General features: G+C 39.6%; 1 protein-coding gene across 7 annotated transcripts in view; it reads left to right on the top strand.

The window, feature by feature from the left end:
• GLRA2 (glycine receptor alpha 2) overlaps positions 1-26,905 on the top strand; it is a 129,387-nt gene that overhangs the window by 19,413 nt on the left and 83,069 nt on the right. For 4 of the 7 annotated variants that reach the window (XM_039379936.1, XM_027725229.2, XM_039379937.1 and 1 more), the window contains exons 3-4: positions 6,679-6,746; positions 13,602-13,825. In XM_039379936.1, the coding sequence (XP_039235870.1) occupies positions 6,679-6,746; positions 13,602-13,825 (292 nt within the window). Of the gene's footprint in view, positions 1-6,678; positions 6,747-6,842; positions 6,911-13,601; positions 13,826-26,905 lie in introns of all 7 variants that reach the window. The other 3 variants (XM_027725230.2, XM_039379935.1, XM_039379938.1) reach the window with 2 other exon arrangements.

Below are 26,905 nucleotides of genomic sequence, written 5' to 3'. Positions count from 1 at the left end.
TGAATAATAAGTGACATATGCTTAATAATCTACATTGGATTGTGTTGAACATTTCTAAAGAAGAAGGAATTCTCTGTTTACTGGACATGATTATACTTAGGCAGTCAGGGTGATGCACTTGACAGAAATCCCATAGAAAGACAACCTTATAGATGAAAGGCATCACTCCCAACAAAAAAACATCACCGTGATTTGTAAGCCTTAGGGTAACTATGTTGTATTGATGCCATAAATATTGCCTCCTCTGACTAAGCTGTTAACACACTAATGAGATGATGATATTTGAATAGACGAAAACATTGGTTTTGCCCAGAGGCAGAATGATAGGGAAAGAGAGAAGTCCTACCTAGGTACTTGCAATAAAGACTACCTGTGGTCTACCTCCTGCTTTCTTACAAGAACCTTAAGCAAACTCCATAAATCTTGAGAAATTTCTCATCAGGGTTTGGGCTATCCATTATACAAGTCCTTACAAACAAGTGTGCAAGCTGCACTGCTTCTGGAGTAGCTGCAGGATCCCTGTGGCTTAGAGGAACTTTTCCAGTGCATCAAAGCCGCCTTTCTCTTCCTGGCCCAATATCCATGGTCCCTGGCCACAGGACTGGCTGAGCTAGCTTTGATAACTCCAGTCTTTATCCTGTCTGCCACACTCTGAGCAGGGAGGAAGCTATGATGATGAACAACTTGCTTCTGTCTAATGACCATGGCCAGCTGAGGTGTCCCAGCAGCAATTCATCCTTGCTGTCTGACTTACAGTGATGTGCCTGCAGAGCCATGAAGAGATGGATTGGCAACGTCTTGAAGTGGTAATTCAGGCACCTGTAGTACTGCAGCTGCAGAAGCAGAGCCCTCCATAGAGTTAGCTCTGTTTCAGGTCTCATAAAGACTGCTGGATGTTGGAGGCTGTTCAGTTTGGTTGGGATTAATGGTTGCTAAACCCCCAGCCAGTACTGGCAATTAAAAAATCATCTCCAACAAGTTCCTCTACCCTCCCCTGCTGTCCTAAGGTATGTGTTACTGGTGTTTAGGTCAGCATATGGGTCTTTGTCCTTCCCTCACCCACATTTCGTTCACCTCCTTTATTTGAGCTCAGACATGAAATCCCTGCCCCACAGATGACAGGATTCTCAGTCCCTGGAGGGATCACTGCCTCTCCCCTTTGCCCATTGGTCCTGTTCCTGGATCCCTGCTCTATCTCCACACCCAGACGGGACTGATTTTAGGCTTTCAAAGTCCTGATCTGTAGGGAGAAGGGGAGTTTGGCTCACCTTTCTCCCCTGTATATGGAACAAAATAAAACATCTGAGATAGTGCATTGACACGAGGGACAAAGGGAGAAGGTAGACAAGAAATACTATGTGTAGAAAAAGACACAAGATTCCTCACAGATCTGTAAATATCTTGCCAATATTTTCACTGTCATTCCATAAGATGGTTCTACCTCATTATCTCTCATTTTTGCTTTAGCATCTCTCTGCTTTGTTCACAGTTCTCTGTGTGTACTGTACTTTAATTTACCTTACAAAATCCCTTAATAAATACACATATCAAAGAAAATTGGCAAGTGCACAGGTATAATTTTAAATCTCTTGTATGATTATAATATTCCCACTAAGGACAATTTAGCTATATGATTGAAATTAATGTGAAGAGAAAAAGGCTGCCAGGTGCAACCTGGAAACTCGACACCAAAAAATACAAGGGTTGGGATGAACTTGAGGATACAGATATGATTAGTTGCATTTAGGATGATCTCCAGGGCAAGAGTACAAGTAAATCTTTTCAAGAATGTATGAAATGAAGGCAGATTTCTGGCTGTGTGCTATCAATACTGGAGAATATTTAGCAAAGACTGGAGTTAGAAGCTGGATGGGGCTCAAACGTACTTCTTTCAGCACTCATCACTCCATATGGAAATATTCCCGCACATTGGGATGGGTTCACCCTCTCTGGAAGCTGACAAGGAAAGGATTCATTCTCTAGCCAGATGGCAACAAGATCATAGACACTTTGGTACAGGACATTTGAGGAAATATGCCACAGCAAATTCAGGAGAATATTCTGTATATTCAGATTTCTTGTGGTTATGGTGAGCAGATGAGTGTTGAGTTTCTGTAAGTGCTAGGTGTCCCGAGGTCACAGGAGGTGTATGACATTATAATGTCAGGGTTTTTCAGGAAGGCAGTGTATCAGAGAGTCCTGTTGACTGCCAGCAGCCACAGCAGACCTTCTGGGGAAGCAGGGAAAAGAGAGCTGAAGGGAACAGAAGTGATATCTTAGCTGTTTATCAGAATACCAGCCATCTGCTTTCTGGTTGATTTGAGCATTAGCTGGTTTGGGCTTGGTTTGTTTTTGTTTTTTTTTTTTCCCTAAGTCCTTTCAAGAAACAGACATTTTTCTTATGACTCAAAGATCACTTTGATTATCTTGAATGTGCCCTTAAAGGCGTCTTGTTACATTGGAGGTGACAAAAGGAAAACTAGGGGGAGAAAAAGATTTAATTAAAAATTATACTTTGCTTAATTTTTTTACAGGTAATGTCAGCTCTTTTTAGATTTTAGGCAGTAAGGTCAAATTAAAGTTTTCCATTGCCTTTGAAGAATTTTAGATTGTGTTCTCAAACCTTGGCTATACTTCACAGAAGTTTACCGCTTTCATTTTAAATGAACAATTAAATTAGGAAAATCTTATCGGATGGAGTCTGTTTTAGTTTAAAACCATTACCCCTTACTCTATTGCAGCATACCCTGCTAAAAAGTTTGTTCCCGTCTTTCTTACAGGCCTGCTTTAAATATTGAAAGGCCACAATAAGGTATCCCTGGAGCCTTCTCTTCTGCAGGCTGAGCAAAGCCAACATACCTTTCCAGTTTACAGAGAAGGATGTTGTAGAGTACTGTATCAAAGGCCATACAGGACTCCAGATAGGTGACATCTGTAGCCCTTCCCTTGTCCACTCATGGAGTTGCTCCACCATGGAAAGCCACCACTTCAGTCATGCAGGACTTGTCCTTGGTGAAACCGCGCTGGCTGTCCTGAATCACCTCCCTGTCCTCCATGTGCTTTAGCGTAGCTTCTACAGGGATCTGTTCTAAGATCTTCCCAGGCACAGAGGTGAGGCTGACAGGTCAGTAGTTCCCAGGGTCTGCATTCTCCCCTTTTTAAAAATGGATGCAATGCTTCCCTTCTTCCAGTCACCAAGAACTTCATGTGATTGCCATGGAGAGTATCATGGAGAGTGATTTGGCAAATACATCAGTCAATTCCCTCAAGATTCTGGAATACATCGCATCAGCTCCCATAGACTTATTTATTTTCAAATTCCTCGGGTATTCACAAATGTAATCTTCTCTCTTTTTTTTACTGAGTTTGCTGAGTTACTGTTCCACACCTACCAGTAGAACACAAGCAAAAGACACTATGTAATTATATAACTGAGTAGGGAAACGGAGGGAGGTGTTTGCTTTTTTGTAAGATACAGTGCTCTACCACGTACCTACTCAACGTACATCTGGACTGCAGTCTGTGATGTGGTAGCATATTTCCTAACATAGTTAAGCATATTTTCCTAACATAGTTAAGCATCTTTACCAGGTTCTGCCGGCACTCAGGAAATCTCATGCTCGCATATGAAGGCTTTTGCAAGACAACACCCTGATATTAAAGAAAACTTGACAAAGAGCATGGGAAGATGCCAAGGCACTCAATGCCTCCTTCACTACAGTCTTTATTGTCAAGAATGGTTTTCAGGAATCCCATGCCACTGAGACGCGTGAAAAAGTCCAGACCAATAACAACTCAGTGGAGAAGAATTAGGCTACAGAGCATTTAGGCAAACTGGACACAGATGAGTCCACATGAACACATAGGACACACCCACAAGTAGAGCGTGGTGCTAATAACATGAGGGTTGTGGGTTTGATTTCCATATGGATCATTCACTTAAGAGTTGGACTTAGTGATCCTTGTGGGTCCCTTCCAACTCAGAATATTCTGTGAAAGTGCTGTGAAAGCTGGGTGGTTGCATTCTTAATTATCTTTGAAAGGTCATGGCAACTGGAGGAGGTTAGTCATTATGTGTTAAAAAAATGTCACGCCTATGTCTAAGAGAGATAAGGAGGAGAATACAGGAGCTACAGGCTGGCCAGCCTTACCTCAAAGCCTGGAGCAAATCTCTTGAAGCCATTTCCAGATGGCTTCAAGATGACTGGTGGTAGTCAACATGGATTTATGAAGGGCAAATCATTCCTTACAGTGCTAATTGCCTTCCATGAGGACTTGAAAGGCTTGATGAATAAGGGGAGAGCAGTGTGTATCTCAGCTTTAGCAAGGCTTTTGAACTGTCTCTCACAACTTGGAACAGACTAGGTAAATGGGCATGGAAAACTGACTGAATTGCCATGCTTAAAGGCATGAACAGCAGCACAAAGTCCAGCTGGAGGCCAGTCACTACTGGTGTGCTATGGACATTGATACTAGGTCAATACTGTTTAACATCCTCATTAATTACCTGGATGATGGGACACGGTGCACCCTCAACAAATTCACAAGAGATGTAAGACTGGGAGGAATGATTAATCTCTTAGAGACTTGTGCTGCCATTCAGAGGGACCTGGATAGGCCGTGCAAATGGGCCAACATGACCTCAGCGTGTTCAGCAAAGGGAAATGCAGTCTTGCACCTTGGAAGGAACAGTCTGGGGGATGACCAGCTGGAATGCAGCTTTGCAGAAAAGGCCATGGGGGTCCTGGTTTGCACAAAGTTGAACATGAACCAGCAATGTGCCCTTGCAGCAAGGGCAGCCAATCACCTCTTGGGCTCCATTAGGCAGAGCATTGCCAGCAGGTTGAGGGAAGGGGTCCTTCACTCTGCTTAGAACTGGTGAGACACACCTGGAATGCTAAGTCCCCAGTGTAAGAGAGACATGAACTTACTGATATGGGCCCAGCAAAATGTCAGGAAGGTAATTAAAAGACCAGAGGACCTGTCATACAAGAAGAAGCTGAGATTGCTGAGGCCGAGGGAGAAGAAGGTTCTGGGGGATCTCATCCATGTGTATGAATAACTGATGGGGTGTAAGTAAAGAAGATGGAGCCAGATTCATCTCAGTGGTACCTAGTTACAGGAGAAGAGGCAGTGGGCACAAGCTGAAACACATGAAATTCCATGTAAACACGAGAGAAACCTTTTACTGTGAGGGCGACTAGGCTCAGGTTGCCTAGAGAAGCTGTGGAATCTCCATCTCTGGATATATTCAAAGTCTGATGTGGCATGGTCCTGAGCAACCTGCTCTAGCTGATCCTGCCTTGGGACTAAATGGACTAGGGGAACTAGGTGATCTCCAGATGTTCCTTCCGATTACAATGATTCAGTGATTCAGTTTGTCTGGATGAAGAGAAATATGTTGGTAAAGGTGCCCAGCCAGTAGAAATATCACCAATTAAAAGGAATAAAAAGGATAATATGGAGGGAGAATAGCAGACTATTTGGTTTGTTTTGGCTTGGTGTTGAAAGTGGACATACATTTACAATATAAAAAAGAAAGTATTATAAAAACAATTCTTGTAAAAAACTGAGTAGAACAACACACTTCATTGGAAATTAACAGCCTCAAAACATATTACTGTTGGAATTTTGATTCCTAAAACCAACATGATTGTTTCTTTGCAGGTGGGTGGCCTAGCACTCAGGAAGCTGACAATGTACTGGGTTTGAGTGGGCTCATTACTTTATCTTTCCATTTTTCAAAAAAGAAAGTAGTACTGTTTCCATCTTATCTAAATCAATTTCAGATCTAAATATGAAACTAAATGTGGGTATTTATATTCTCTGCACTGACTTTTTTTTATTTATATGGAAAATTATGTGATTAAAAGCCATAATGGGGAAAAGAAAGAAGAAAGTACTGGTACTCAATGCTTGTACCACCTTTTTTGTCACTGAAATTCAGGCATTTAGCATTAATCCTTGTTGATTCAGTTGAGAACCCCTGTTTATTTCATCACGCCTAAAAAATCAAGGAGGTTAATAGACAACTATTTAAATATTAAGTCCCCATTCATTCTGCTACACATCAGTGACTGCTGAATACCAGCGAAGGAGGTGGGAGGGAAGAGAATATAAACAGCTGTTTAATGAAAGCTGTGTCAAGCTGGAATGCATATTGCTAAAATATCTGTTTGTGGCAAGCCAGACATCTCCAGATCAAGTGCACGAAGTGTTGTCTAAGTCGGTTTTCAGTGGACCGGAGTCAAATGTGAAAAGTGGCCCTTGCTGGGAATTTCAGTGGCAAGCCTTTGCCTACAGAGTGGAGTAAATGTGGAGAGATAATCTTTTAATTTTAAGTCCTGGAGGAAGGGAGAAGGGAGAGAGGAGTGGTTGCAGTGCTAAAGTATATTCTGCGCTGGTACTGTGCATAAGAAAAAAGCCCTCACTCAACTCTCTCGTGAATCTCTAAATGCAAGGATGTAGTTCTGTGTATTTATATAACAACTTCCAATGAAACTAGCTAAGTACATCAGTGTTGATAAAGTTTTTCTTTTGATCAAAATTTACATGATCTGTTTGGGAAAACTCACTTTCTACTTGTTTCCAGCCACATCTGTACCAGATTGTACGGAGGCTGAGGGATCTGTACTTTTGTTTCAATGTATATTGCAACATTTTTATTGCATTCCACAGGTCCTCCAGTAAACGTTACTTGCAATATTTTTATCAACAGTTTTGGATCAGTCACAGAAACCACAATGGTAAGTGCTATGATGTCATTGGCAAGAGAACAACAATACTTAATATATGTCATGAACAAAACCTGTCAATTTTTCTATTTATTGTTCAACTTGCAGGTCCTCCTGTAAATGTTACCTGCAACATATTTATCAACAGCTTTGGTTCAATAGCAGAAACTACAATGGTGAGTGGGACTGGTCATTGAAGCCATCTTGTGAAGGAGTGGGATGTGATGTAGAATAGGGATGCTCAGGATGTGGGGACATTGACTAAGTTATTAATCTACTAAAAACCTACAAGCCAAATAATAATAATAATAATAAAATAAAATAACAAAAAATAAATATAGAATAATTATATAAGAGATATATAAATTACTAAACTCGCCTATCAAGTCCAAATGCACCTGTATAGGAACCCCACCATAGTCTGTACTAACTGTGATAGCAGCAAATATAAGTGTTTGCAAACCTGCTTTCTCAGGTTTTATTAGCACTGAAGAGACAGAGGAATGGCTGGAGCTCAGCTGTGGGGCTCCCTGCCAAGTACTCCATGTTCGAGTGTGTTTTACACCACATGCTGAATTATCTGCTGCTGCAGATAACAGTCTTGGTTAACTTAGATAAATCTTTGTGAATTGCAGCCGCATCACTAACTGAAGTGAATGCAAAACATGAATCAAATGGCTATAACATATAGGTGTAAGACTTAGGCATTTTGAGGTTAAATAGGTACTAGGAAATTACGGGATTCCACCTGACTGAAATTTGTATTTTGACTGAATGCAAAGAATACACTCAGTCAAAAAAAAATAAAAAAAAGCCAAAATGAAAATGCCAGTTTTAATTATGATAAATCTAAAAATAAACAGTTCTATTTTTCATTTCAGCATGAGATTTTGATTTTAATTTAGAATTATTAATTTAGGATTAACCAAATCAAGCTAAAAAAATGAAAATTAAAATTTTAGTCCAATTTTTTTTTTTAGTCTAGAAGACTAGCAGTCTATTATCTTTTATCAATATTTGCTAAGAAAAATAAGAACTATTTTTCTGGGTCCATTTAGAAAGATTCTGAGTTTTGAAATCCTCTTTTTCAAAAATGAACAAAAAAGATCAGTTGTTTATTCAAGCCTACATACACCTGACTATGGGGGTTAGTCCAGAGAGATATTTTTGATGGCTTTCTCATCATAATGTAATAAACCCATAATAAATATTAGGTGCTCATATCTATGGGACTTTTGAAGCAATTGCAAAGTAGTTTCACAACTGTTTTCTAGGTATTCCTACGCAGCATCCAGATCTTTCTGAATTTTCTGAAACCAGAGGCAATGAAGATGCTTGGCTTCCTGTAGGACTGATATCCTTGTAACTAAAAATGAACTTGCTACCCACAAAAGGACTTGAAGTAAACCAAAGAACTACTTTTTTATAAAATGGAATAGATACTGCCTTGAAGAACAGATAGTTAGCCCAGTTTAGGTATTTTGTTTCATATTCACTTAGATTCAGTTGTAATTCCTGTCATCATTTTGGAAAGTGGTGACTAAGGAATGTAGAAACATAAAACTTCTGCTCCTAAATAATTTTATTTAAAACCCCATCCTGTTACTTAATATTTTCTATAGATAAAAGGCAAGTTTTTTCTAGACCAGATTGTTTTCTAAAATAGTGTGGGAAAGACTCTACTATAATTGACAATCTGTAACATACATAGCTATAAAACAAACAGATAAGTTAATGCTTTAGAGTATTTATCTGTAATATTTTAAAAGCACCTTAAAAGAAAATTAAAATTAACTTAAAAATGACAAGGAAAAAACATATCATGTGTAACATAATTATCAACAGACTTCATTTTCATTATTTTTGGAAAACTTCAGTTGTTTTTCCTGTGTTTAAAGAATTCTGAGAAGATAGCCATGAATGTAGCCTTTTTACCCAACCATGTCTGTTGATCCTAGTATGCAGAGCCATCAGCATAGCATTAAGTAGCAAAAATCCTGCACGTTACTAGCTTTACAAGATGGCATTCAATGAAAATATTTGCACGACCTAATGCTGATTGCATTAATTAGACTCCTTCATTGCTTTGATTAAATCCCCTCATTGCATTTTACCTTCTATCAAATATGTTAATGTGCACCTTTCCAATGTTCATTAACACATTTTGCGAAAACAGCCAAACATTCAAGTAGTTGAAAACAAAGACTCTTGGCTTTCTTATTTTGCTTTGTTCATAATATCTGCTGAAAGTGTGGGAAGATTTCTCTATGATGCTGTTCAATGGTTTGATATTGATTTTCTTAATGCTGTCACTTCTTTAATGACTATTGTGACTAGTTTTAGCAGTCTGCTCTGAGAGCCAGACATCAATTACTGTTCCATCTACTTTGCCTTTCTGAAATAGATATAATCGTGGTAAAACTGTTGGCATCCCTTGTGATAAATAACAAGTTTTGTTTGACTCTTAGGAATCGTTTTTCCCTATAAAATGCTCTTGATGGTTTTGACATAAAACTAAACGATTCATTTAAAAGCCTGGATTGCAAATTCAATGGAGACACTCCTGTCTCAGAGGAGAGAAATGCTTAGTGAAACCATGTATATATACTGAAGGGACATTATCAGAATATAACTTGGACGATCTACAGCAGTTCATTGGAAACTTGGGAGATGAAAACTTGTTTAGAGAAGCTTTCAGTAGGAGAAATTAACATGGAAAATAGGATTACAGTCCCAGACCTACTAAATTCAGTAAGCCAGTTTCTCAATAACATTATCAAGAGTATTTGCTGTTTTCTGATTAAGACAGAGAGCAGGATAAAATTCCTCCCTGTGTGAAAAGCCAGCACAACTCCAGTGTGCAGCACACTCTTCTAAAACTAAAACTTTTAATTCAGAAATAAAACAGGATTTTGTGCTGGTTCACATGGATGAATTCCACAGACTCTTCATGAGTTTTAGTCCCAAAGATCTAGAGAAACGAAATGCATATATATCAGTCATTCTGCTCTATAATGCACATACGGGACAGCATCCCAATAGATTTCTTTTTTCCTACAAAAGAAATGTTTTTCTTCCATATTAGAATGATATATATTATACCAAAATGAAAACAGGGAAAAAAAGGCCAGAGTCAAATAATATAGTTGGAAATTTTCTTCATTGATTCATCTTTCATGTAAGTCCTAACTTGCAGAGAAAGAGAAAAAGATGATCCTGAGTAACTTCACTGAATAAAGCAGTAAACTCTGTATCTATTTTTGGAAGCATTCACACATGCAGTATTCAGCAGAAAATTCACTGTACAGCATGACTGCTGTCGAGTATCACAGATGAGTAATCTGCATCAGCCTGGGCAGCATCCCAAAGAATTCAGATGTTCAGTGTTGCTAATGACCAGGATTTTTTAGCTATCAGCTGTAGGAGAAGCTAAGAGAGTTTGTACATTGACAACCTAATTGTTAATTACAGAAATGACTAACTGTGAGGACGTTATTATTGTCATTATGCCCTATAATCAATGACTGACACTATGGAGCAGGTTCTCTGTTGGGGTGAATGCATCAAACTCCGGTTGTGTTTTAAATACTTATGTTAGCAGAAAAAATTGCCATTCCTTTATTTTAAAAGCTTGGCTGTGGCTGGCTGTATGATACTATCTTCCAACTAGAAAAAAACTTAAACTGTAATTACAAATAAGCTTCTTAGATCCTGATTAGTTCGCATGTATAGTTTTAAATATATAAAAGGCTCCCACTGGAGTAATTGGGGACACCTTGAATGCTTAGGTGCATAGGTAACCAAGGACTTTTCTGTTGCATGGCCTTGAAATAGGTCATTAAACCACTACTTTTCAGTTAGCATTCCTATTTAGTCTTTTTGGTAAGCCCCTTCAATTCATGGAAGACCAGCTAAGTCGGCTGTTTGTCTCAGACACCTGACTCAACTTCTGGGAAATCAGTGCTGTTGGAGGGGAAGATGGGAGGAAAGCTAAGATCTGAGATAAGTGTCAGTTCAGAAACAGAAAGTAGCACCGAAGAGGGAGGAGGGTTCCCCTGCACTGCCCCTGCCATAGCAGTGCCTGAGAACAAAGGAATCCAGAGCTTTGCTGAACCTTTGGGCAGTGGATCTGGATTTGGATTTGCTGAAAGATGATTTCTATCTACATTCTTATAACATAAACTAAGTATATCTCTGGATTGAGTCCCTAAATCTTCAGATAAAGCTACTGAAACTAATCAGATTAATATTCTTTCAGTATGTTTGTATTACTCTGACCTTATGGCTTGAGAACAGAGGAAAGCTGTTTATCTGAGTTGCCTTAAGCTACTGCTAGCATTGGTGTTGCAACTGAGATGGAATCTTTAGGTCCACGCTCCCTGTTCAGAGTGGTGGTGCTGTCAGAAAGAATTTGTAGAGCAGGTGTACTCCTGGTTGTGTAGGAGTGCATTACTACAGTCCACCCACTTCTACCCTCAGGAACTTGCAAAATACACACTGTAGTCTGCCTCAGCCCCGTGTTGTTCTACCATTCTCAAGAGAATTTTTCTTCAAAAGACAGTTACAATGTTAGCACAGGAAAAGTAAATTCAAAATTCTGCACATGATTAGGTCTGAATGTGTAAACACACATCCCTCTCAACTGCTCGTACTGCAAGCATAGGAGGGAAAAATAATGCTGTTTTTATGATGTGTATCTTATATTTCCATTTTTATTTCTCATTAAAATATATATATACATATATATGTAAAACCTATCAGACATAAACAACGGTTTCAGTTCTGTTTTGTTTCTAACAAGGCTTGCAGAGGGAAAGCATCGGTGTGATGGCTCTGATATTTATGAAGGGACATACTGAAAAATGTAATTTAATCCAATTGGCATTATTCATGATTTTGGTACAATATATATCATCATATGCAAGCTCTTCTATGAACAAAGATTTTTTAGACTGCTTTTTATTATCTAAATCACCAACCACGGAGGTTCATTTTATCATATACTTCTGTATAATTTACTGATTTGACTTATTTATGATTTCTGTATCATGGGGGAAAAAATCCCTGTGCTTTTCATGGGCTTCATTATATATCTTATTACAAAGAAAAATTAAAGGCAGTTGTGCAACTAGTTGTAGAAGTTTTATTCTATCAGCAGTTGCTGATGACAGCTCCTGCCCTCTTTTCTGCAGAATCGCAATCAAGTGCTTTCCTGGATTTATGACTAAGATGTCCCATATAAAGTTTAAGACACATATAAAGACACATATAAATTTAAAGACACATTATAAACATAAGACACTCAGTTTCTAAGACTGCGAAATAAGGAATAGTGTACTTATGGATAGCGCATCCTTACAAGATGTGATGACATTTTATAAGCTCAGAACTGCAAGTAGCTATTTGAAACAAGACCATCATAAAAAGTACAATATGGGCTTTTGTAAGTATCTTTAATAAACAGGCTATTCTTGAGGTCTGTCTTGCTTTGATTAGTAGACATTCCTGTTTTGATTCACATCTATGCAAAACAACAAAATGAAAATGAAAAGAAAAAAGGAGAAAAAGTCATGCTCATAGCAAGATTGTAAAGCATCATTCGTTGGGTTAAAAAACTGCATTAGTTTGGATGTCAGAAGTGTTCTATCAGGGCAGCAGCACACCTCCCTACCACCCTACTGGGCAAAGGGTGGGAAACCTGAAGCTTGGAAGGGTTTGTTCACAGAGTCTGTATATAGGACAAGTTGCAGCTCCAATGAGAGTGAGAATATTTATCTATATTTCAAGAATAATAAGTTCTTTAGACTGTGCAGTTCAGTTACTTAACTAAACCCAGGTGAGCTCATACATTTTCCAAGTCAAAAGCAGAGTGCTGCCATTTTAGTGTACTGCGGTTACCATAAAGCAAATCCTGAATGTGAGTGGTTTGTACTGTCAACAGAATTATTTGATTAAATATTCCTTCAGATAATATAATCAATATTAATAAAGATTTTCTTTTTAGAGAAAGAGTAGATGTGTTTCTAAGAGAGTGTTCACAAGCAAATTAAAAATAGTAATTTCAGGTAAATATGCTATGAAAGCAATGAAAACTGGGGGAGATGACTTTGGAAATTTGGGATAAGGAGAATAAGCGTCTGCTTCTTTCCATTCCCTCCAGAGAGTTTAGCCCCTAAATGCTCTTTACACACTCCCTGTTAATAACCAGTTCTTGACAGTGTTAGTGTTCATTCTATATAAACCTCTAAATAATTGCTGCCTTTCCCAGTTGTGACTAGGAGACCACTGAGCAGAAGAATACATTTAGGCCACTTTTAATGGGATGTAGAGAGAGAGGAGTAAATGAAGAAACACAGAGAAAAAGCATACAGTAGATAGAAAAAGCAAACAAATAGTAAATAAGAAGTGCTGATTTAATTTCTTCTATACAATTTTGGCTTCACTGGAATTAGCAGCTATTCATGAGTACATTAGACATAATTGATTTGCATATTGGAACCAATTTATTTAAATTGCTAGTTTCACAGAATATTTGTTGAAATTGTATATATCTAACTGCAATGCTTTTTGACTTTCTAAGCACCTCTGAGTTAATTCATAGAATTTGAAAGAGGGTTATATTTGATATTGGAGGTTGCAGTTAATGTTTTTCTCATCACTAAAGGAATTTTGATTTGGAAAATGTACCTGTTGGTTCAGTACAGCATTTTGACAACTTTATTTTCAAATGACAGCTCTAATGTTCAAAGGGTAACACAAATGTTTGCTGTAATCCTGGTACTGTAGTAAATCTAAAAGCATAAAGAAAGCTAAAGCAGGCTTCCAGTTTTGATGGCTTAGTAACCTTTTTACATGGCATTTCTGTAGGACTACAGAGTGAACATTTTTTTGAGACAGCAGTGGAATGACTCACGTCTGGCTTACAGCGAATATCCTGATGATTCCCTGGATTTGGATCCCTCTATGTTGGACTCGATTTGGAAGCCAGATTTATTCTTTGCCAATGAGAAGGGAGCAAATTTCCATGATGTCACAACAGACAACAAGTTGCTGAGGATTTCTAAAACTGGAAAAGTGTTGTACAGTATCAGGTAAACCAATTAAATTTACTTTTTTTCTCTTCATCCCCTTCTTTCTCCTCCATGTTTTTCTGGATTAAATGTACATATTTAATTTTTTGTATTCCCATGTGTACAACTTAAATGAGACTTAATCATATTAGGGTGGAAGGAAAATTTGCCCGTGTTCCTTTGCTAAGCTTTTACTTTTCGCAAAATAATCTCTAAGTGGCACAGCGGTACTTCTTAGTCTTGTTGAAAACTTGAGGCTGTCTAGAACTTTAATGGTATGCCTCAATAATTCCCATTAGTGTTAGCTCAAGTCACTACTCTTACAAAGAGAGGAAATCAACTCTGTAGTCTGTAGGTTGCAATTTAAAAGTAAAGGGAAATAGTATTTTAAATGACTGCTCAACACTTTAAGTAAAAACATGCTTGAATGCAATAGATTTGATGCGCAAGTCACTGGCTAATTGTTTGTATCTATTCACATTTAAAAATAACTGAAATTATGAAAAGTGGTGTGTTTTTTTTTAAACTAAGTGCATTGAAGTGTGTGTCATGTGACTAGATTAAGGCTGAATTAATAAACACTGACAAAATATGATTTGATATGACCTGATGAAATGGGAAATATTCAGAGAAACAGAGTTGTATTCCACAGGCATAAAGAGCAGCAAACAGTCTGCAGTATTTATTTGACATTCAGCTTACGGTGAGAGGCTAATTGCTGAATCATGGCTAGGCTTCGCGAACGAAGATTTGGGAAGGCTCTATCCACATTTGTTACAGGCACGCTGGTGACTTATGAGGCCAATACGAGACAGACATATCCGATTGCAAAAGGCACAGCAGAAAGACTCCTTAGATGGTGTATTCTGCAAGACACGGTTCTTTCTGCGTTGCCTTTTCTCCTCGAGAGTGATCCTGAGTGTGTTCTCAAAGGAGACAGCTGCGTTATAGATGGTGTGTCTCCAGGCCTCCCAATTGGAGACCAGAGTAGACCAGTTATGGTGATCACTATGACCAAGGCTGAGATGTTGTTTCAGGGAGTCCTTGTATCTCCTCTTTGGGGCTCCTCTCATGCGGCAGCCAGTGGCAAGTTCACCATAAAGCAGGATCTTAGGGAGGCGGTGGTCCTTCATCCTGGAGACGTGCCCTGCCCATCGCAGCTGTGTTCTCATCAACATGGCCTCTATACTTGTGACTGCTGCTTGTTCTAGAACAGATGTATTGGTCACAAAATCTGACCAGTGGATGTTTAGGATCGTACGGAGGCAGCGTTGATGGAAGGGTTCTAGAAGACACAGCTGGTGGCAGTAGATGACCCATGATTCGGAACCATACAAGAGAGTAGACAGCACTATGGCTCTGTAAACACTGATCTTAGTACTTTTCTTCAAGTGTTTATTACGCCAAACTCTTTTGTGCAGTTTTCCAAAAGCTCTATATGCCTTTGCTAACCTGTTGTCTATCTCTCCGTCGATCTTACCATCCGAGGCGATGAGGCTGCCTAGGTAATTAAACTGCTGGACTGATTTGAGCTCTGATTGGCCAATGGTGACGTGGGGATGATGAGGGACTTCCTGAGGTGCAGGTTGACGGAGGACCTCTGTCTTCTTTAAGCTGACTTCCAGCCCAAAGAGCTCAGCAGCGTCTGCAAAGCAGGATGTTAAACACTGCAGAGCTGCTTCTGTGTGGGCAACAAGGGCGGCGTCATCAGTGTAAAGCAGCTCCCGGACAAGATGGTTTAAGGTCTTGGTGTGGGCCTTCAGTCGCCTTAGATTGAATAGGCTTCCATCAGTATGGTATCGAATGTAGATACCGTCCTGATCATCGAGGTCTGCTGTGGCCCTTTGGAGCATCATGCTGAAAAAGACTGTGAATAGGGTAGGAGCGAGAACGCAGCCTTGTTCCACACCATTCTTAATTAAAAAGGGCTCAGAAAGTGTGTTACCGTATCTAACTTGGCTGTGCTGATCCTCATGGAGTGAGATGATCATTTTAAGGAACTTGGGGGGACAACCTAAACGTTCCAAAATCTGCCACAGACCTTTTCTGCTCACAGTATCAAAAGCCTTGGTGAGGTTAACAAAGGTTACATAAAGACCTTTGTTCTGTTCCCTACACTTCTCTTGCAGTTGTCTGAGATAATTGCTGAATATAGGTAGCCAAAGATGCAAAACACTCTATTATTGCTCTTATGATTGTTCAAAATGAATTAATTACTGCTTCTTATTTGTTCTTTGTTCCTAGGAATGCTTCTTGGCTTTTGCCTGTCTAGCACTGCAGAAAGTAAACATGACTGTATTTGTTTAACAGGTTGTTTAGTGAATTTACTCATCTGTAAAGCAGATTAGATTTGAAGGCAGTTGTTTCTGATGGGGCATTCTGTTTGTGACCACATTTTCATTAGAGGAATTATTATTGATCCAGGCTCAGGATAGCTGTGTTCTTTGGGATGTTAAATAAATAAGTATTAGCATGGTACTTCCTCCATTTACATAATTCTTGTGGAAATTTCTTGATAAGATCCCAGTAATATTTGGATGAATTGAGTGAGGTGGAAAGCAAATGGTTACTGAGCAAGGCTTTAAACTGCTGTACCTGAACAGTTTGAGAAAAATAATAGGATACAAGAATGGAACTAGCACTAGCAGAGTGATACATATGCTGTCACTTACAAATATTTTCTGTTTCACCCTGAGAAAGAAATGAATGTATATGTTTGTTTGAATGACATCAGACACCATCTTATTGGAGGAAAGAGTGGAGTTGGGTGCTGTTGTGAATGCAGATGGATAATTTTCCTGACATTTGCCCATGCGGCAAAAGTAATATTTTGAGCTGCTATATCACATTTGTAAAGTTCCCACACCTAAATGCAAATTAATTGGAAGCAGAGTAAGCAATATTGCAACAGAGCGCTAAGCAAAGCTCATTGCTTCTCATTTGTGTGTAACAGAGTAACAGTCTTACCTGGCACCTGTAACATGGCATATAATTTTTTAGCCCTTTAAAGAAAACTTCCAGAGTATGGAAACTTGAAATCAGAAGGAATTAGAAAAACTTGTCTTTGTTCTCTAGATACTGAGCTAGATACATCTGTGTTATGTCAGTTGCTTGTAGTTATGCTATGTGTAAACAAGAATAATTTAGTGATTGGTTTCAGCATATTGGGAATGTTCTACAGCTGCCATTTTCACTACTGTACCAATAGCACTTTGCCTGCCATCATGATATTTAACATTTAGCATTTAGTGTGCTTTAAGTGTTTAAAGCACTTCACAAACACGTCTGAGATGTTACAGTGTCGGCTGTTTTGTCATATTTCCAAATTTAATAAAATCAAGGTCAGGTTAATCTCTCATAAATACAAACCATTCTGTGCATAAAATGAGATAGAACTGCTCCTGGTAAATAATGGGTAAGAAGCAAAATGCATGTGTTATATGGGAATGATATCCCTCTTCCCTGTATACTGCACTGAGAACATGGAAATACACCATGCAAGACACTCTAGTTTGTGCTGTTGAATGCTCTGAGGCCAAACTTGCCCTTTGTGAACACAGTTTGGAAGGTCACCTGGAACTACAGCTCAGGGTCCATATTTTACTAAAACAAGACATTTGATGTAGGGTATGGGTGCTCGGATAAGTCATGAAAAGGTGAGTGAGGGTCTGCCCTGTGTGTTACCTCTACTGCAGTGCTTGGCTATGGGAATTATCTCACCCTGTGGTAAGCATGAGGGTCTTCATCCTTCTTTCAGTGAAGGATAAGCCATCCTGCATTTATTGGTGATGGTAGGCATGATGTAGATTTCCATCATAGTTTACCTTATAATAATTAGCTACATTGCTCATGCTTGCAGATTCCTGCATCTACATTTAATTCTCTGGGAGTTGTTACAGGAAACAAAAGGGTTGTTGATGGTTGATGTACCCACCTATGAATCATAAGTTTAGGAATCAAATGCCATTTTTAGATGTTTGCTGCATGCTCAAATGACTATCTTGATATTTGTTTTGATCTGAGATAGCATGCTATATAAAGCTTCAGTCTCTATATCTGGATAACTGGTCTAAACCTTTGGGTGCTGCAGGAAGAACTAGAACCTTGTGGAGGGAAGAACCCAGCGCTACTTAATACTACAAATATATACTATTGCCACTAGAGATGTAGCAACAGCTCTTAGAGGCACATGTATTTTGAGAAGTCAGCAGTTACAGGAAAATTGTAATCAGCAACCAACTCCACTTTAGTCAAGATCAGTCTCAGTTGCACTCTCCAAACTGTTAAGTAGCTATAACTTCTATTTTAAAGCACTCTGCAGAGAGCAGTCAACACCAAGGGTTTGTATAGCAACATTCAATAAAATTAGTTTGTGTTTATTTTGTATGCAGAAAAAAACAATGAGAGTTAAAATCGTAATCTACATAATGTCACCCTCTAGATACTTGTGACTCATCCACTCCCAACCCTTGACTGATCTCTGCATGGATTTTGACGGGGCTTATGCACTTGGAAAGCGTGGTAGCACTGTGTGATGATACTAAGAATCCTGTTCTAGGCACTCACATTCTGTATGACACCTGTATTTTGCATCGCATACACCACTGCACTGGTTTTATGTTCCAGGGACAATGATCATATCTGCTCTGGCCCATTGAGATCACCTGGGACATCAGGAAAATGCTAAATAAACTCACAGGAGGCTTCACATTCTCTCCAAGCCACCCATTTGTGGTACCTGATTCCCACAAATTCATTTCAGGCTGTCAGCCAGCTCGGAATGTTAGCATCTGCCTGAAAGCTTATTTTAGCAAAGTGATAGAAAGTGGTTTTATTTAAGGTTTGTGTACTTTTTTTCTGCATTAATTACCTCCTTCTCTTTTTAATATTTTTGGTGCATCTCAGCCATATGAGATTGATTCAGAAGGTGATATAAATCAACTGTAATGTTGATCCATGGCACTGAACCTAGAATATATTGGTCAGGAAGGTAAAGGCATTGTAACGATTTTTTTTTTTTTACCTCCTGCTCCAGAAAACACTCCCAGTTGCCTAATAAGGTTGTAGAGCTGTGCTCTGAATTGTGATGCCAGTGTATTTAGCCAGAAATAGTTACAAAGCAGATTATTACTACATATTTTTTAAATATGAGAAGATTCACAAATTCTCAAATTACATTTCTTCTCCTATTTTTGCTGTTCGTGTTCAAAGAGCAATGAATTACGTAAGAAGAATTTTCTCAAGTCTTTCAAAATATCTGTTTTTCTGTCTTTGTTTGTCTTCACAGTGCCAGAAGTGTTACACTTACACAGACAATTAGTTCTTCATGGTTTCAACTACTGACCTAGTTTTAATTGTAAATGTTACTATGGACGAGGACAGAGTGTCTACTAGAAAGCACTTCTTTGCTGTAGGGCACCAAGAAACAGAGAAAGTTCAAGCTATTGGGTTGCTCCATTTGTATAGCTGTTCTAGGAATGATTATTAGCCACTCCATTTCAGCAACAATTAGCTGACAGGATGAGTTGGCCCATCCAAAAGCCCTCCTCTGCTTATGCAAGCCAAGGGAAGTATCTGTGCAAACAGCACATTTATTTGCAACACCACCTCCCACACCAGCTGCCTTACTCAGGAGTTTCCAAAATCAGCTGTTCCTAGTGTGGCCATAGTGCTCAGGGAGAGAGCACTGAGTCAACTTTCTCCTGCACCCCCATGACCCCACACACCACTTTGTGTTATATTAGGAGTTATGACTACCATGTCCATCATGTAAATAATCAGAAGAAATCTATAGCACTTTTATAATGCAGCTTTTCTGAGTGAAACTTCCGTGTTTCATAGTCTCCTCTATACCCATGTTTTTTGCTCTATGGGAAAGAAAAGCAGATCAGGGAAATACATAGGTAGCACTGCTAGTCCTCCTGCAGCAGACTACTCATATGGCAAAAAGTTCACTAGCCTTCTAAAATATGTTTTTTTTAAATAAGATCAGATCTTGGATTTTTTGTGTGGCTACTGCAGAATATGTTGCCATGTTACAGTGAAGTCAGGCGTAGGTTTTCTAAAACACTTTTGGGGCACAGATTTTATCAGCTATATGATATTGAGGTTCCATTTATACCAATTGTGTATAAATCATCCATGTCATGGCACAGTCTATCTTAGCAGAGTGGTAGAAAATGTTACGTTCTACAGCTCTGTGCATTCTGTGCTTTAATTTGATGACTTCAATTTTATTTTACAGTCTAATGTTGGGATTTAAGAGGATTTGGACTTCACTAGCAGCATTGTCTTTCCATGTGACAGATTAGCAGAGGTGGGAGCAGAGAGATGTTTATCGTTACTGACACAGCTGTTTACTTATTAAACTCTGACCTCACACAATCATATTTATTATCTCAGGTCCTATCAGAATAATGCTGGTATTCACAAAGTGGAGATTTTCCCTTGGAAGTTAATGTCAATCAGCACAGGGTATTTTCCTTGAAAACTATTTAGTTCTTGCATTGGCAAAACTTCACACTATCCCATGCTAACTGCCCTGACTTTCCAGAAGCATAAAATAAACCACAAAACATACCTCATATACCTCAAAGTAAATTTTCCGCATTTAAAACAAACCAAAACATCAATGCAGAAATGCTAACTGAAATAGAGAACGTATCTAAAAAAACTTTAACAGCTGTTAGCTACTGTAGGCAGAGGTCTTATAGTACTACGATCACTAAACTTTATTAGACTGCACGATGTTACTGGGACACAGTGACTTCCCAAATTGTGGCTGTATGCTATGTGAATCCAGTGAACTTGACAAATTTGTCTTTCCATGGGCATGATTACAATAATAACAATGGTTTCAGAGGCCAAAAAATTGCAGCTTTTTGTGAGAGAAGCAGCCATTCTCATTATGGCTGAACCCAATGTCTTTGGATTATCATTAGCTGCTTGCTTTTCACCCTTCCTTTTTCTTTCCTTCTTTCCCTTATTCCTGCCTCTCCTTCCAGCCCCACTCCCCTTCCTTGCAGGGTCTTTTAATTAAATAGGCTCAGATTCTTCTCATCCTTTGGGATTGTTTCCTAACACTCTCTTAACTGCATCACCCACTCCCATCTTTTGCATTCCCTCCCAGTCTTCAAATTCAATCTGAGGATCTAGGCCTGGCTTTCTAATATCTTTGCTTTCCTGTTGTATCTAAAATACTTGGTTTTAATAACAAATAATGAAACCTACTAAATAAATAATAAAGCCTAATGTGGGCACTTTGTTATGCAACTAACACAGCTATTGTGAAAACCCCATTAATCATGCTGCTTACAGAAAGAATAATTTACATTTTAATGACACAAAATTAGTTGCTTTTTCACTTCATAAGGTATTTAAAGCAAAGCAGGGATATGGACATTATATCTGAGCATGTACTGCCTTACTTCTTCCTCTCATACCATGCACATCTCCAGCTGACACATAAGAGCTCTGGAGGTGAGGTAAATACAAACACAAGAGGAGAGTTCCATAGACTGAAGGACAATGCTGCTAGGAGAACAAATGACTCTGAACTGGTCATAAGTAAGCTTAAAGAGGAAGTTATAAAGTTTACAGCTGTATACACCTTGAATTCCTAGAACAATATTCCAAGAGACATGAGGACGCCCACACACTAGATACGATTAAATGAACTTTGATAATTTTGAAGGGGATGAGATGATGTGACTATGGAGGGTAGCAGATGATCAGAGTTTATGGCCCAAGATGTCACTTTTATAGCCCTATATTCCTGAATCTCAAATAAAAAGGAAGACTTTGTTCTAAGTAAAAAAGTAAAAAATGCTGCTGGAGACCAATTTGTACATGTGAAGTTGTTCTTGGCTAGCAGGATCAAAAAATATTGGCAGGTGGTTACTTCTGGATGCCAATGGGACAGTTGCATAGCCAAGCACATGTCTGTACTGGCTCTCCTTATGGGTATTGGCAATGCCTGTCCTTGATTGCTGGTGATCAGTCACTTCATTTACCTGTTGAACTTGCACTGGAGCAGTTAAAGGTTAGGTGTAAAATAATGCAGATGCAGGAACCCTTTCTAAATGGTACAAAAAAGCATGTTTTCCTAGAACATGGTTCCAGGGCTGAAGGTCTTTTGCCAATTGAATTGCAATATGTGGCTTTGAACAGAGATGTTATAATGCCAGGGAGAAAGCAACACCATACTAAACACACACTCCAGGAAAACTAGATAGAAAATGACAGAGGAGAAAGGAGAGATGCAATACTGTTCTTCATGGAAAGGAACAGGTGGTTACAGAATTTAACTGTTACATGCAATCATACTTGAATTTAATTTCATAGATTTGTTTGAGCAATAATTGGAAAATCATTTGCTGGCAGCTCATGTGCTGGCTTTGTGTATCTGCAGACTGTGATTGCATTACAATGAGAAGTGGGATGCCTGTAATGAGAAATCCACCACCCTGCTTCCTGCCAGCTCCTGTGTTGTTAAGCAGTACATGAAGCAAAGCAAAGCACTGGAGGGAGGGAGACCACGCTCGGAAACAGCAGTGCATGAAACTCCAGTCTGTAGCTCACATTTAGCCATAGCAGAGAAGGCTCCGTGTCTCCTCTAAGCTCGACTTCAGCCCGTTCCCATCTGACAGAAACGAAGCTGCAGAACATGACAAATATTAAAGAGGAATTCCAGGACTCCTCAAAAAAAAGGGGAAAAGCAGTCAGTTTGACTGTTCTATTTAACAGGACAAAGCCTGTAGACTGTGAAAATTACCAGAATTGACATTCAAAATGATGAGTCAGGTCCCTGAAAAAATAATGAGATGGACTACAAAATGAAAAGCCCTTTAAAAGAAGAATACCACTGGGAATTTTATTTTTTTTTTTGCCTTCTGATATATGAACAGTGTGTGTGCCCTTCTCTCAGGCACAGATCACCCAAGAGAGGGGGCTGGGAAGACTATAAGGAGATTTTAGATTCTCCTCCCTGTTTCAGTGCCACTAGCCTGAATGGCATTTGCTCCTGTGTCATGCAATGCTGTCATGGTTGCTGTGCAACTTCATCTCCCCTGCCAGTTTAGTGGGGAACTTTGTCTGCTTTTGCTTAGGTAATATTTTTATAGTTTTTTTTCAGCAGCTACAAGGATCAGGGATTTAATCTTTCAAAGAAAAAATGTACCACTAAAAGTATTTTTATCCTTATTGTCAGCTTAGAGCTTTGAGAAAAATACCAGAAAACTTGCAATTTATGATAGCATCTTTAGATTTAGCAATACTGGGAAAAAAATTCTACTTGTCTCACTAAATCCAACACTGGGGGGGTTGTACAGGTATAAGTCTTCTCATAAAAATGGCACATAGCCAATGCCAGCAGTGATCATGCATGTGCTATTTATGTTCTGGTATTTGAAACATAATGTCCTAGATTGTGAAATCTCCTGTCCCAGCAGCTGAGGTGCAGATGGGTGTAGTGTGGAAGAATGAAGGGATAAGAATAGAAACAAAATGTTATTTTTGACACCATGCATACTCATGGTGAGGCATTTGTTGCTTTTCATGCTAGTGAGGAGATAATCATGGGGTTTTTTTTTTGTGTAGAGAAGGGATTTTTACTCTTATCTCTATGACTATTTAAATTCCCAACAGTATTTCTATACTTAATAAGACTGATCCCAGTTATTTATCATTAGAAAAAACTCTGTGAGGAGGCTGTTGTTCTGTAGCCCAGTCACAGACAACCACTCTTGCAGGATAACTAATGAAAAGGATATTCCCCTGTCATCAGATACCTTGTATTGTGATCCATGGGGCATTTCTCATGTAGGATCAGTGTCCTCCTCTGGGGTGAGAAGTCACCTAGATCAAGGGAAGTTTTGGGTGTGTTGCAGCACATCAGGCTGTGATGTGATAGGTGTTTGTGAAGAAGTGGATTAGAATACAGTCTAACAGTCGCTGCAGACTGGGCAATATGTCAGTCAGTCATGGCTGGGCTTCGCGAACGAAGATTTGGGAAGGGCTCTACCCACGTTTGTTACAAGCGCGCTGGTGGCTAAAAAGGCCAATACGACATAGGCACGACCGGTTGCAAAAGGCACAGCAGAAAGTCTCCTTAGAAGGTGTATTCTGCAAGGCACGATTCTTTCTGCATTGTCTTTTCTCCTCGAGAGTGAGGCCAGAGTAGACCAGTTATGATGATCAATATGGCCAAGGCTGAGATGTTGTTTCAGGGAGTCCTTGTATCTCCTCTTTGGGGCTCCTCTCATGCGGCAGCTGGTGGCAAGTTCACCATCAACGCTGCCTTTGTACAATCCTAAACATCCACTGGTCAGATTATGTGACCAATACGTCTGTTCTAGAACAAGCAGCAGTCACAAGTATTGAGGCCATGTTACTGAGAACACAGCTGCGCTGGGCAGGGCACATCTCCAGGATGAAGGACCACCATATTGCCCTAAGGGCAATATGTCAAGTCTCAGTTAAAATTACATATTCTCCTAAATTTATATAAAAATGTTTTCTTGGATTATGTAATGTGTAAACCCAATTCCCTAAGACATGAATATGGTACTAGCAGTTCATTATTTGAGATTTGTGTTGTGGACCATTCACAAGCAGTCTGTCTGTGTAGTACTCTGAAGCATTTTTGTAGCACTGTGAGATAATCAGAGAAGTGCTGTGGTGGTGGTGAGCCCCAGCCTTCAAAACCCACAAGTGAAAGAATGAGATTGGAAATCATCTTGAGAACAGTCTATTTGCAAACATTTTATTCCTACTGAATTTATTCCTTTTTTTTTTTCTACGCAAAATCCTTACCCTCTACTGCTTTGGGAGTTAGTTGTCAAAGGGCAGACTGGCCTCGAGACTTAATACCCTGAAGAGAGGTAGGAGTGACATTTGACAGGAACTGGGCAACAGGAAAAGTAGGGGAAAAGTGTATGAGGACAGACCAGGATACAAAGGGAAGAGTCTGGGCTCTGTGTCATGTAGGTGACTCTGGGAGAATTGTAGGGTAGATGGGCAGATATTGGAGCAGGTGGGAAAAGCATGTCCAGGCCAGAGAAAGAGTAGGACAAAGGCAGGAATGAGCAAAGGATGAAGAGGAGACACAATATCTGAGCCCCACTACTGAGTTCAGGACTTGATTGCACTGCGCGTAAATACGTCTGAGCCCCCTTGGCTGCACATGTGTGTCACACTGTCCACTGCCTTTTTCTCAGAGGATGTTGGCTGGCTACAGCAGCTGTGTTTAGGGCAGCAGCAGTGCCTGTGCTGAGCTCTGCTGCTGGTCCATCTGAGGCCATGGCTACTCACACCAGGAAAAGACATTGGCATTGCAAAACAAAATGTTCAGGTGTTAAAGATCACCAGCATGAGGGTTTCTGATTAATAACACGTCAGGCTATTTATTTTTTTTCCCATGGGATGCCTTATTTTGGCTTCTGCGACAAAGGAAGCTACAGCCTGCAGGGCTTTTGTCTTTCTGTCTGCAGAAAGTAGGGAATGCAGACCTCAGAGTGATGCTGTCAGGGGGTTCCTGGGGTGACCAGAAATTAAAGATTTTGAGCTGAGGTGGGAAGAGACACAGGCCCCCAGCCCAAGTCTGAGTGATTTCTCAGGACACTATAGTGAAACCAGGGAATGAAAGAGGGGAGTTTGAATGAAATGCTGACTGAAGTCATCCCAGCAACGCCTGCTGCACTTTGAAGACCTTTAAGGTCTCAGCAGATGCTGCTGAGAAGGACTTACCTGGTATACGAGAGAATCCTCAGAAAGAGAGTCCAAAGCTTAAGACAGACAATGCTGCCCTGGAGTACTTGGATCACAGCCCGGTCTCTGCTACAGCATTGCTCAGTAATATTATTGATTGATTTATTTATTATTTTTGTCACAGTGACAGCTAATTGTTCATTCTTTGTTTTCTGGCTCTCATTCTGCATTTTGTTCTGTTCATACTCTATTTGCACTATTCCAGGACGTGTTTCTTCCTTGGCTGTGGGGTAGGGAGGGAAAGAAGAGAGCAGCTTTTCCTCTCCTCGGAGGCAGCTTGCTGTCCCTGGCATTGTGCCTGGCGTGCTGAGGCACTGGAGACGTGACTCGCTCCTGCTCCCTCATGAGCCCTCTCTGCTCAGCTGGAAAACATAATGTGCCCAACCCCAGAGCTTTCTGTGAGCCAGCTGTGCCACCTGAGTCTGGTTAGCAGGGACTAAAGGGTGCTCAGGTAGCTGAAGTCAAAATCAAGTCCATGATCAGCTTCTTCTCCTTTCAGTTTTACAGATGGTTCATAAAGCACTTCCCATCAGTGTTTTATGGTTCTATGCCACCAAATCTGTTGTTTATGTATCTCAAATGCCTTGGTGGTGGGGTGTTGAAAAATAAAATAATTGTTCTATAGCAGTTTATTCCCTTTTAATAATGATTAAAGTATTCATCAAAGTAGTTCCACATTAAATTTGCTCTTTGCACAAAATCTCCAGGGGCCCCTCTTGAATTTGCCAAGTGTGAGACACTCATTTTGCCTAAACATTTTCTGTCAATGACACTGTTGTTATCGGCAATGGGGGTAGCTATATGTACCTAACACTTTCTGTTTCTGATCCTGTGTCCTTATTTATGTAAATATATAAGTAGCAACATGGAACTAGGGTTTGGAAACAATTGCAGTATCCTATTTTTACAGAAAATTAGTCAACTGGTATAAATTGATCCACCATCATGGACTTCAGTGGATCTATTTCAGACTCCAGCAGCTGAATATTTAGCATGTAGTAATCTCATTGAAAATCAGTGGATCTGTGGATGATACCAGGCTATAAGCATTTGTTTCAACACTTTCATTACTCCTAGTGAAAGGGATTACAGAGGCAAAGATGTAAACTATGAATGGCTACTCTGCTGAGATGAGCAACAGGTAGAGATAAAGCTATAGGGGCCTATAAGGCCCCTGATCTCTTGAGCTAGCCTCATTAACACAGTGAACGGAAATTATTTTTCATTTGTCAAGGTGAGAATGGAATAATTCAGTCTTCCTGAAAGACACCAGTGGCTAGGAAGTGAAAGTAGGACTTCGGGCTTTGTGTGGACCAACATAACGAACATTTTCTC

This window comes from Pipra filicauda, unplaced genomic scaffold (genome assembly GCF_003945595.2).
Source record: "Pipra filicauda isolate LSUMZ 115617 unplaced genomic scaffold, ASM394559v2 scaffold180_size1756469_pilon, whole genome shotgun sequence".
Lineage (NCBI taxonomy): Eukaryota > Metazoa > Chordata > Aves > Passeriformes > Pipridae > Pipra > Pipra filicauda.
This window is presented reverse-complemented; position numbering and strand designations above follow the sequence as displayed.